The sequence below is a fragment of the Osmerus eperlanus genome, chromosome 7 (assembly GCF_963692335.1).
Source record: "Osmerus eperlanus chromosome 7, fOsmEpe2.1, whole genome shotgun sequence".
Classification (NCBI taxonomy): Eukaryota; Metazoa; Chordata; class Actinopteri; order Osmeriformes; family Osmeridae; genus Osmerus; species Osmerus eperlanus.
Genome location: NC_085024.1, coordinates 690694 through 703488, shown reverse-complemented (window position 1 = coordinate 703488; position 12795 = coordinate 690694). Strand labels below are relative to the sequence as shown.

Genomic DNA, 12795 nt, shown 5'->3' with positions numbered 1-12795 from the left:
CTTCGGTGGTGTTCAGCAGGTCCAGAAGGTTCTGGGGCCTCTCCTCTGACCCTTGGTGGTGTTCAGCAGGTCCAGAAGGTTCTGGGGCCTCTCCTCTGGACTTCGGTGGTGTTCAGCAGGTCCAGAAGGTTCTGGGGCCTCTCCCCTGGCCCTCGGTGGTGTTCAGCAGGTCCAGAAGGTTCTGGGGCCTCTCCTCTGGCCCTCGGTGGTGTTCAGCAGGTCCAGAAGGTTCTGGGGCCTCTCCTCTGGACTTCGGTGGTGTTCAGCAGGTCCAGAAGGTTCTGGGGCCTCTCCCCTGGCCCTCGGTGGTGTTCAGCAGGTCCAGAAGGTTCTGGGGCCTCTCCTCTGGCCCTCGGTGGTGTTCAGCAGGTCCAGAAGGTTCTGGGGCCTCTCCTCTGGCCCCTGGTCCGGGAGTTCCAGCGGCCCAGGGCCTGAGGAACAGCTCTGGCAATGAACGTCCCGGGGCGGTGTGAGTGAGAGAGTGTGCGTGCATTCCGATGTCTACACGTGTGTGGGTGTGTGTGTGCATTCACATGTCTACACGTGTGAATGGGTGTGTGTGTGCATATTTTTGTGTGTACACAGTAAACTTGTGTTTATGCTGACTGGTGGGTTTCATCACAGTGATGAAGTTCAGGGTTAGCCTAACCCATGAGCCAGTAACATGATGAAGTATACGGTTAGGGTTAGCCTATGATAAAGTACATGAGCCAGTAACAGACAGCCAGATACGTTGTCCTCCCCCTCTCCTCCCCCCTCTGCTCCCCCCCTCTGCTCCCCCTCTGCTCCCCCCTCTACTCCCCCTCTCCTCCCCCCTCTGCTCCTCCCTCTCCTCCTCCCTTATCCTCCCCCACTATCCTCCATCCTACATCGCAGATTATTTCACCTAAAAAGGATTGGAAAGCTAGCACATGGATGGGGGGGAGAGGCTAAATCAACATTTCAACATTTATTTGTATAGCCCTTTTTACACGTAAGCATGTCACAGAGGGCTTCACATACACCCATAGAACTACCCCTCAACCAACCTAAACCCTCAGGGAAGACAAGGAAAAACTCCCAGAAAAACTCACTACAGGAGAAAAAATTGAAGAAACCTTGGGAGGAGCAATTCAGTGAGGAATCCCCTCCTCCAGAGACGGTTGGTGAAAGAGAGGAGCAGAACACAAGCTTAACCCTTGTGTTATCTTCGGGTCATTCTGACCCATCAGTCATTGTGACCCACCGTCGTATTGCGACAACTTTACAGCATACAAAAACAAAGTGAAGCATTTTCTTTTAACCGTTGGGCTGTCTCAGACCCCCCACATTGCAAAGGTTAAAAGAAAATGATTTTTATTTGTTTTTGTATGGGGTAAAATTGGGTAAACACAACGATGATTCGTTATGAACCTTTGGGTCACGTGACCCGAAGGCAGCACAAGGGTTAACATAGTCATACAGCAGGGAAGTGTCAATGGGTTTTGAAACACCAAAATCCATTGTTCGACTTGGTGGATGTAGGAAGGGACCGGGAAACTTGCTACTGTTGAAAGTGGGAGAGGGGGAAAAAGAGGGGAAAAAGAAAGAGATGGACAAAGAGAGAGGAGAGATAGAGAGAAAGACAGAAAGATAAAGAGAAATTTAGGAAAAAATAGATTGCGTGTGAAAGAGAGATAGGGAAGGAGAGAAAAAGTAGAGATCAGAATCAGAATTTGTAGGTTTCTTCGCCATGTAGGTTTATTCGCCATGTAGGTTTACACAAACACAGAATTTACTTTGGCAGGAAGGTGCAAACAATAAACATATACGGATCTTGAATTAAAAGTAAAAAATTGAATATTCTAACTAATTCTAAGAACTAAACAATCGAAAAAAAATTACAATTCAATATAAAATATATATACAAATAAGAATAAGGTGCTAAAGAGAACAAGGTGGCTTGTGCATAGTGCAACCGGTATCGGATGGACCTGTAGTAGATAAGTTAAATGTCAGTGGGAGTCCTTGGCCTTGTTGAAGAGGCCAGTAGCAGATGGAAAGAAACTGTTCTTGTGGCGTGAGGTTTTGGTCCTGATGGACCGCAGCCTTCTGCCGCAGGGGAGTGGCTGGAGCAGAGTGTGTCCAGGGTGGGAGGAGTTGGCCACAATCATCCTTGCTCGCCTCAGGGTCCTCAAGGTGTGCAGGTCCTCAATGGTAGGCAGATTGCAGCCGATCACCTTCTCAGCTGTGCGGATGATACGCTGCAGTCAGCTCTTGTCCTTGGCAGTGGCAGCAGCGTACCAGATGGTGATGGAGGAGGTGAGGATGGACTCAATGATGGCTGTGTAGAAGTGCAACATCATTGTCTTTGGCAGGTTGAATTTCTTCAGTTGCCGCAGGAAGTACATCCTCTGTTGTGCTTTCTTGGTGAGGGAGCTGATGTTCAGTTCCCACTTGAGGTCCTGGGAGAGGATAGTACCCAGGAAGCAGAAAGATTCCACAGTGTTGACTGGGGAGTTGCACAGGGTGATGGGGGTGAGTGGGGCTGTGTTCTTCCTGAAGTCCACAAACATCTCCACTGTCTTAAGAGCATTGAGCTCTAGGTTGTTCTGGCTACACCAGGTTGTCAGCTTCCCACCTATAGTCAGACTTATCCCCACCAGAGATGAGCCAATTAAGGGTGGTGTCGTCTGCAAACTGGAGGTGCAGCTGTTGGTGTACAGGGAGAAGAGCAGAGGGGAAAGGACGCAGCCCTGAGGAGATCTGGTGCTGATGGACCAGGAGTCAGAGACCCAGCTTAACGCACTGCTTCCTGTCAGACAGGAAGTCTGTGATCCACCTGCAGGTGGAGTCCGGCACGTTCAGCAGATAGAGATAAGAGAGAGGAGACAGAGAAGGAGAAATAGAGAAGAGAGAGAGAGGAGAGATTGAGACATGGAGAGAAGAAGAGAGAGATAGAGACGAGGAGAGAGAGATTGGGAGATAGAGAGAGATAGACAGAGAGATAGATAGATAGAGAGTGAGAGAGGACGTGCACATCTGGAGCTGCTCTGTGGGCACACATGCACACATGGATAAGCCTGGCAGGGAGGTGAGAGGGTGAGCCTGGCAGGGAGGTGAGAGGGTGAGCCTGACAGGGAGGTGAGAGGGTGAGCCTGGCAGGGAGGTGAGAGGGTGAGCCTGGCAGGGAGGTGAGAGGGTGAGCCTGACAGGGAGGTGAGAGGGTGAGCCTGGCAGGGAGGTGAGAGGGTGAGCCTGACAGGGAGGTGAGAGGGTGAGCCTGGCAGGGAGGTGAGAGGGTGAGCCTGACAGGGAGGTGAGAGGGTGAGCCTGGCAGGGAGGTGAGAGGGTGAGCCTGGCCGCGAGGTGAGAGGGTGAGCCTGACGGAGGTGAGAGGGTGAGCCTGGCAGGGAGGTGAGAGGGTGAGCCTGGCCGGGAGGTGAGAGGGTGAGCCTGACCGGGAGGTGAGAGGGTGAGCCTGGCAGGGAGGTGAGAGGGTGAGCCTGGCCGGGAGGTGAGAGGGTGAGCCTGACGGGGAGGTGAGAGGGTGAGCCTGGCGGGGATGTGAGAGGGTGAGCCTGGCGGGGATGTGAGAGGGTGAGCCTGACAGGGAGGTGAGAGGGTGAGCCTGGCAGGGAGGTGAGAGGGTGAGCCTGACAGGGAGGTGAGAGGGTGAGCCTGACAGGGAGGTGAGAGGGTGAGCCTGGCAGGGAGGTGAGAGGGTGAGCCTGACCGGGAGGTGAGAGGGTGAGCCTGGCCGGGAGGTGAGAGGGTGAGCCTGACAGGGAGGTGAGAGGGTGAGCCTGACAGGGAGGTGAGAGGGTGAGCCTGGCCGGGAGGTGAGAGGGTGAGCCTGACAGGGAGGTGAGAGGGTGAGCCTGGCCGGGAGGTGAGAGGGTGAGCCTGACAGGGAGGTGAGAGGGTGAGCCTGACAGTGAGGTGAGAGGGTGAGCCTGGCAGGGAGGTGAGAGGGTGAGCCTGACAGGGAGGTGAGAGGGTGAGCCTGACAGGGAGGTGAGAGGGTGAGCCTGGCAGGGAGGTGAGAGGGTGAGCCTGACAGGGAGGTGAGAGGGTGAGCCTGGCCGGGAGGTGAGAGGGTGAGCCTGACAGGGAGGTGAGAGGGTGAGCCTGGCCGGGAGGTGAGAGGGTGAGCCTGACAGGGAGGTGAGAGGGTGAGCCTGACAGGGAGGTGAGAGGGTGAGCCTGACAGTGAGGTGAGAGGGTGAGCCTGGCAGGGAGGTGAGAGGGTGAGCCTGACAGGGAGGTGAGAGGGTGAGCCTGGCAGGGAGGTGAGAGGGTGAGCCTGACAGGGAGGTCAGAGTACTGGGCTACAGCTGCTCTACTCACAGCAGTGGCCGGTGTATTGGGCTACACTTTGTTAACGCATTCCAGTGGGTTCATACAGAAACAAGCATGGTCGGTCTCTTGGTTGAACTTCCTGTACTGGGATTTGAAACATCATGGCAATGAAACCTCTAGATCTGGTGGACCGAACCAAATAGCAGGACATGTCTGGAGATCTGTAACAAGGAGAGACCAGAGAACTGGAGATCAGCAGGAGACCAGCTGCTGGGTTATCAGATGGCTGAGCGGTGAGGGAGTCGGGCTAGTAATCTGAAGGTTGCCAGTTCGATTCCCAGCCGTGCAAAATGATGTTGTGTCCTTGGGCAAGGGCACTTAACCCTACTTGCCTCGGGGGAATGTCCCTGTACTTACTGTAAGTCGCTCTGGATAAGAGCGTCTGCTAAATGACTAAATGTAAATCATCATCAGCACTTTAGGTCATCATCATCAGCATGTTAGGTCATCATCAGCAGCACGTTTGGTCATCATCAGCATGTTAGGTCATCATCAGCAGCATGTTAGGTCATCATCAGCATGTTAGGTCATCATCAGCAGCATGTTAGGTCATCATCAGCATGTTAGGTCATCATCAGCAGCACGTTTGGTCATCATCAGCATGTTAGGTCATCATCAGCAGCATGTTAGGTCATCATCATCAGCATGTTAGGTCATCATCAGCACGTTAGGTCATCATCAGCAGCACGTTAGGTCATCATCAGCAGCATGTTAGGTCATCATCAGCAGCACGTTAGGTCATCATCAGCAGCAGCATGTTAGGTCATCAGCAGCAGCACGTTAGGTCATCAGCAGCAGCATGTTAGGTCATCATCATCAGCACGTTAGGTTATCATCAGCATGTTAGGTCATCATCAGCAGCATGTTAGGTCATCAGCAGCATGTTAGGTCATCAGCAGCATGTTAGGTCATCAGCAGCACGTTAGATCATCATCAGCAGCACGTTAGGTCATCAGCAGCACGTTAGGTCATCAGCAGCAGCACGTTAGGTCATCAGCAGCAGCATGTTTGGTCATCATCAGCATGTTTGGTCATCAGCAGCATGTTAGGTCATCATCAGCAGCATGTTAGGTCATCAGCAGCATGTTAGGTCATCAGCAGCATGTTAGGTCATCAGCAGCATGTTAGGTCATCATCAGCAGCATTTTTGGTCATCAGCAGCATGTTAGGTCATCATCAGCACGTTAGGTTATCAGCAGCAGCACGTTAGGTCATCATCAGCAGCATGTTAGGTCATCATCAGCAGCATGTTAGGTCATCAGCAGCAGCACGTTAGGTCATCATCAGCAGCAGCATGTTAGGTCATCATCAGCAGCACGTTAGGTCATCAGCAGCAGCATGTTAGGTCATCATCATCAGCACGTTAGGTTATCATCAGCATGTTAGGTCATCATCAGCAGCATGTTAGGTCATCAGCAGCATGTTAGGTCATCAGCAGCATGTTAGGTCATCAGCAGCATGTTAGGTCATCAGCAGCACGTTAGATCATCATCAGCAGCACGTTAGGTCATCAGCAGCACGTTAGGTCATCAGCAGCAGCACGTTAGGTCATCAGCAGCAGCATGTTTGGTCATCATCAGCATGTTTGGTCATCAGCAGCATGTTAGGTCATCATCAGCAGCATGTTAGGTCATCAGCAGCATGTTAGGTCATCAGCAGCATGTTAGGTCATCAGCAGCATGTTAGGTCATCAGCAGCACGTTAGATCATCATCAGCAGCACGTTAGGTCATCAGCAGCACGTTAGGTCATCATCAGCAGCACGTTAGGTCATCATCAGCAGCATGTTAGGTCATCAGCAGCAGCATGTTAGGTCATCAGCAGCATGTTAGGTCATCATCAGCACGTTAGGTTATCAGCAGCAGCACGTTAGGTCATCATCAGCAGCATGTTAGGTCATCATCAGCAGCATGTTAGGTCATCAGCAGCAGCACGTTAGGTCATCAGCAGCAGCACGTTAGGTTATCAGCAGCATGTTAGGTCATCAGCAGCATGTTAGGTCATCAGCAGCACGTTAGATCATCATCAGCAGCATGTTAGGTCATCAGCAGCACGTTAGGTCATCAGCAGCAGCACGTTAGGTCATCAGCAGCAGCATGTTTGGTCATCATCAGCATGTTTGGTCATCAGCAGCATGTTAGGTCATCATCAGCAGCATGTTAGGTCATCAGCAGCATGTTAGGTCATCATCAGCAGCATGTTTGGTCATCAGCAGCATGTTAGGTCATCAGCAGCAGCACGTTAGGTCATCAGCAGCATGTTAGGTCATCATCAGCAGCATGTTAGGTCATCAGCAGCATGTTATGTCATCAGCAGCATGTTAGGTCATCATCAGCATGTTTGGTCATCAGCAGCATGTTAGGTCATCAGCAGCAGCACGTTAGGTCATCAGCAGCAGCACGTTAGGTCATCAGCAGCAGCACGTTAGGTCATCAGCAGCACGTTAGGTCATCAGCAGCAGCACGTTTGGTCATCATCAGCATGTTTGGTCATCAGCAGCATGTTAGGTCATCATCAGCAGCATGTTAGGTCATCATCAGCACGTTAGGTCATCATCAGCACGTTAGGTCATCATCAGCAGCACGTTAGGTCATCATCAGCAGCATGTTAGGTCATCATCAGCAGCACGTTAGGTCATCATCAGCAGCACGTTAGGTCATCATCAGCAGCATGTTAGGTCATCATCAGCACGTTTGGTCATCATCAGCATGTTTGGTCATCAGCAGCATGTTAGGTCATCATCAGCAGCATGTTAGGTCATCATCAGCACGTTTGGTCATCATCAGCATGTTTGGTCATCAGCAGCATGTTAGGTCATCATCAGCAGCATGTTAGGTCATCATCAGCACGTTAGGTCATCATCAGCACGTTAGGTCATCATCAGCAGCACGTTAGGTCATCATCAGCAGCATGTTAGGTCATCATCAGCAGCACGTTAGGTCATCAGCAGCAGCATGTTAGGTCAGCAGCAGCATGTTAGGTCATCATCAGCAGCATGTTAGGTCATCAGCAGCATGTTAGGTCATCATCAGCAGCATGTTAGGTCATCAGCAGCAGCACGTTAGGTCATCAGCAGCATGTTAGGTCATCATCATCAGCACGTTAGGTCATCAGCAGCATGTTAGGTCATCATCAGCAGCATGTTAGGTCATCAGCAGCAGCACGTTAGGTCATCAGCAGCATGTTAGGTCATCATCAGCAGCATGTTAGGTCATCAGCAGCAGCATGTTAGGTCATCAGCAGCAGCATGTTAGGTCATCAGCAGCAGCATGTTAGGTCATCAGCAGCAGCATGTTTGGTCATCAGCAGCAGCACGTTAGGTCATCAGCAGCATGTTAGGTCATCATCAGCAGCATGTTAGGTCATCAGCAGCAGCATGTTTGGTCATCAGCAGCATGTTAGGTCATCAGCAGCAGCATGTTAGGTCATCAGCAGCATGTTAGGTCATCAGCAGCATGTTAGGTCATCAGCAGCATAATGTTAGGTCATCAGCAGCATGTTAGGTCATCAGCAGCATGTTAGGTCATCAGCAGCAGCATGTTAGGTCATCAGCAGCATGTTAGGTCATCAGCAGCATGTTAGGTCATCAGCAGCAGCAGCAGAACCCAGTTTTCACACGTTTCCATGCTGTGAGCCAAGAACTGCCTTCGGTCTACAAGTGACGTCAGCTTTCTGACTTGCCAACCAGGCCGACGGTAAACCTAACGTGACAGCACCAACTGCAAAAGAAACAGTAACCGATGCATATTTAGGCCCTGAGGCCGACTGGGAAAACAGAAGTAACATGACTTCATGACATGACTTCACATTCTCACAGGCCTGTCTTCCTGGTTCCTCTGCTCTACTGTACTCTGCTCTGCTCTACTCTGCTCTAGTCTGATCTACTCTGCTCTACTGTATTCTGCTCTACTGTACTGTGCTCTGCTCTGCTGTACTCTACTCTACTGTGCTCTGCTGTACTCTACTCTAGTCTGATCTACTCTGCTCTACTGTACTCTGCTCTACTGTACTGTGCTCTGCTCTGCTGTACTCTACTCTACTTTACTCTGCTCTACTGTGCTCTGGTCTACTGTACTGTGCTCTGCTGTACTCTACTGTGCTCTGCTCTACTGTACTCTGCTCTACTGTACTCTGCTCTAATGTGCTCTGCTCTACTGTACTCTGCTCTACTCTGTTCTGCTCTACTCTGTTCTGCTCTACTGTACTCTGCTCTACTGTACTCTGCTCTACTGTACTGTTACAGGTGGATCCACCCTCTCCAGAGTCCCAGCTGAGTCCATGCAGACAGAAGGGACTCACCCTCTCAGCTCTGAGCTACTCTGTTCTGGATCTGAGGAACCTGGAGAATCACAACCAGGGGACCATGTAGAACCAGAATCAAGCCTCAGACATCAACTGTTATGGCAATTTAAGATCTTATCTGAGCTTAGCAGGAGAATCTGTAATCGTTTGTTAGTACATATTTAGTCAGTAGCATACACCATCTTGCTGTACACTTCTAAAATAGACATTGGTTTTGGAACAGCAGTGAATGGACTGCAGCCTGTGTTTAGATGTAGGTTTGGAGGTTGTGTCTGGGGCTTGGCCTTTCTCTCCCCCTCCTCCTCTCCCCTCCTCCTCTCCCCTCCTCATTTCCTCCTCCTCTCCTCCTCTTCTACTCCTCTCCCAGTCTCCCCCTCACCTCAACTTCTCTCCCCCTTCTCTCCCTCTCTCCCCCTCCTCCTCTTCTTCTCTCTTCCTCTCCCACTCTCCTCCTCACCTCCTCTCCCCCTCCTCCTCTCCATCTCTCCTCCTCTCCCCCTCCTCCTCTCCCCCTCCTCCTCTCCATCTCTCCTCCTCTCCCCCTCCTCCTCTCCCCCTCCTCCTCTCCATCTCTCCTCCTCTCCCCCTCCTCCTCTCCCCCTCCTCCTCTCTCCCTCCTCCTCTCTCCTCTCCCCCTCCCATACAGTTAAGAAGCAAACAGAACTACTGTGGTCCAACACAACAGGTCCAGTCTGCTTGGCTGAGTCACAGGATCATTACACAAAGTAATAATTTGTAATACTGAAGAGCATTTTCCATGCTTGATTAAAGTATCTTTGATACTAAATCATAAATACATGTTATTCATTATGGTTGTCAGGATACCTTGTGTAAGGGTCCTTATACTCCATAATGGACAAACACTAACTGTTCTACTAACTGTTCTGCTAACTGTTTTTCAGTGTACAAGCCTGGAAGACTGTAAGGATATCGAATCACACAGCGCCCTCTTGTGGCTGTTTGAAACAGCTGAAGAGACAGAACCAGGTCAGGTCTCATTAGTAAAGACCAGATCCAAGCCCAGCAGCCCCAGGAGCTGACGATGATCTCCTGCTGCAGGGACATGAACGATGATCTCCTGCTGGTGGGAACGTCACACAGTCCAGAGGAGCAGAGAGCTGCTCCCATTACAGTTGCTCACAAGCAGCCTGGTCTCTGCAGGGCTGGTCTCTGCAGGGCTGGTCTCTGCAGGGCTGGTCTCTGCAGGGCTGGTCTCTGCAGGGCTGGTGCTACTTGCCTGATTACTGAGTAGCACTGTTGTAGCTGTGTTGTTGTGTCTAGTGTATAGTGTGACAATCAGGGGCCCACAGACAATCGAGGGCCGCCATTTATAAGAGAAGCTGATTAGTGGCATTTAAACGTTTTATTTCATTCATCAGAAGAGGGTACATGTTGTCAGGCCAGAAGTTTAATAAACAAGAATAAACAAGAACATTAGTTGTCCTCATGACTCACTGGTCTGACAGCAGGGTGTTAGATCATACAAATATCATAACCTAAACTCTCCAGACTTTCAGACACATCCTACTCCACCACATGGATCATGTCTCTGCATGATACAGCAGACAGCAGAAACTGTAACAGTGAGCAGGATACAGGATAAGCACAATGACAGCTCAGGGTGTCTGCAGCTCAGGGTGTCGGCCCGTCTGGGAAGTGTCTAGACGATGTTGAACTCGCAGACAGAGGCCCTCTCGCCACGGCAGCTCTCGTCAAACCACTTCCCGTTGGCGGAGACGGAGAGGATGGCGCAGTCCTGGCCGCGGCCCCCGTCCGGCTGCAGGGTGATCTCCGTCTCCCAGTTCTTGAAGCGCAGCGCGCTGCCAGACTGGTCCACCCAGTCGCCCTCCGTCACCATGTCGTTGACTCCCAGCCAGACGTGCTGGTTGGGGCCAATGCTGCGGCGGACGTAGTCGCTCAGCTGGTCGTTCTCCTCGCCGCTCAGCGGGGCACTCAGGGTCCCGCCCTTAGCAATGCAGTCATCGCTAGCGGCGTGGTGCGTCTTCTTCACTGGATCTGCCAGGAAACACTTACCAATGACCTTGGTGCCTTTCAGGCAAACTAGGGGGACAGGATTTGTATATGTTTATTTATGGTGTGGTTTTATGGTTTATGGTTAATTTAATGGCAGGCTATTTACTTATTTCATTTACTAATATAATTTACAAACAATGATAAACTCTAAAGTTATATTACTGTTACATTACAGTCATTGGCGTCAGACTCTCAGATTATAGAATGTGTGCCTTCAACTGTTTTTTCACTTCAGGAAAAACACTCAGCTTTCCGTGACTAATGTGAAACATCCCTCAAGCTGCCCGCCAGGTTCTCATCGGGACTCAACAAAACAACTCACATGACTCGCTATTCACATAACACATTAAGTTTTGACCTGTTTGTAAAGCTTGCTGTTCTTTCAGCAGGTTCAGTTCGAGGACAATGTCTTCTATCTGCTTCTTTAGCTCCTCGATGGCAGCATTGCTGGCGTCTGAACACAGAGAACAACAGATCAACAAACACTAATTGTTTGTTTACTGTCAAACTGCAGTAGTTATCAGTCTGCTGATCCTCGTGCAGAGGAATGCCTCCTGGCCACTGATGTGTTAAACACCCCAGTCCCCCGGTTACACACCTCTCTTTTCGTTCTTCTCCCTCGAGCTGGACGTGTTTTCGCTGGTTTGCTGGAATGCAGAATGTGCCAGAAGAAGAAGGCACAACACGCGCACGACTCTGTTGTTCATCATTAGCCTACAAGGCTATACTTTCACACACGGTAAACCTTCCGTCTTTACCCCAAGACGGTTGTCAACGATACATATATATATAACAACTGAACGTGTCTGGTGAATCCAGGCGTATTTCACACGGTTGGATCCGCGATGCGCGGTGAAGTGGGGCTGAAGTGTGTGTGTGAGTGAGTGTGTGTGTGTTGGTTATACGCTGAGTCAGATCCCTCAGCAAAGTCAGTATTTGAGCATCAATAATATTTACCAGTGGGGGAGGAGATACATTCGAACAAGGTTTCTGCAGTGGCCTGGCCCACTGGCCCCCACTGGCCCACTGGCCCCCACTGGCCCCCACTGGCCCACTGGCGCCCACTGGCCCCCTCTGGCCCAATGATCTGCGGTTAATCCCCACTAAGACCTCTGTTAACAGCTCTCTCAAATCGTCCCAAATTGTCCAAAATTGTTAATTAATTCACCAAAGGCTCCGCCTATCGGCCCTGTATGCTAATGAGACAAAACTCTCCAGAACCAGAATCTTTTCTCTGCCCAAATATGACGAGACCTTCCTCAATGAACCGAATGTTATGAACTGTGTTATGGAGTGTGTTATGAACTGTGTTATGGAGTGTGTTATGAACTGTATTATGGAGTGTGTTATGAACTGTTATGTACTGTGTTATGGAGTGTGTTATGAACTGTGTTATGGAGTGTGTTATGAACTGTGTTATGGAGTGTGTTATGAACTGTATTATGGAGTGTGTTATGAACTGTTATGTACTGTGTTATGGAGTGTGTTATGAACTGTGTTATGGAGTGTGTTATGAACTGTGTTATGGGGTGTGTTATGAACTGTGTTATGTACTGTGTTATGGAGGGTGTTATGGAGTGTGTTATGGAGTGTGTTATGAACTGTGTTATGAACTGTGTAATTTACTTTGTTATGGTCTGTGTTATGGTCTGTGTTATGAACTGTGTTATGGAGTGTGTTATGAACTGTGTTATGGAATGTGTTATGAACTGTGTTTTGAACTGTTATGTGTTAGTGTGTTATAAACTGTTATGGAGTGTGTTATGAACTGTGTTATGCAGTGTGTTATGAACTATGTTATGTACTGTGTTATGGAGTGTGTTATGAACTGTGTTATGGAGTGTGTTATGAACTGTGTTATGGAATGTGTTATGAACTGTGTTTTGAACTGTTATGTGTTAGTGTGTTATAAACTGTTATGTAGTGTGTTATGAACTGTGTTATGAACTGTGTTATGCAGTGTGTTATGAACTATGTTATGTACTGTGTTATGGAGTCAAATCAAATCCAATTTATTTGTATAGCCCTTTTTTTTTTTTTTACACGCAAGCATGTCACAGAGGGCTTCACATATGCCCATAGAACTGCCCCTCAACCAACCTAAACCCTCAAGGAAGACAAGGAAAAACTCCCCAAAAAC

At 49.8% G+C, this 12795-nt stretch overlaps 1 protein-coding gene across 1 annotated transcript; it reads right to left on the bottom strand.

Annotated features, from left to right (window-relative positions):
- Positions 1-9974: 9974 nt before the first annotated feature.
- On the bottom strand, positions 9975-11512 carry clec3ba (C-type lectin domain family 3, member Ba). Its single transcript, XM_062466234.1, has 3 exons — positions 11254-11512; positions 11014-11109; positions 9975-10682 (listed from the first exon to the last, which is right to left on the bottom strand). Exons 1-3 carry the CDS (start codon positions 11363-11365, stop codon positions 10282-10284), a joined length of 609 nt encoding a protein of 202 aa, XP_062322218.1. The 5' UTR covers positions 11366-11512; the 3' UTR covers positions 9975-10281.
- Positions 11513-12795: the final 1283 nt, after the last annotated feature.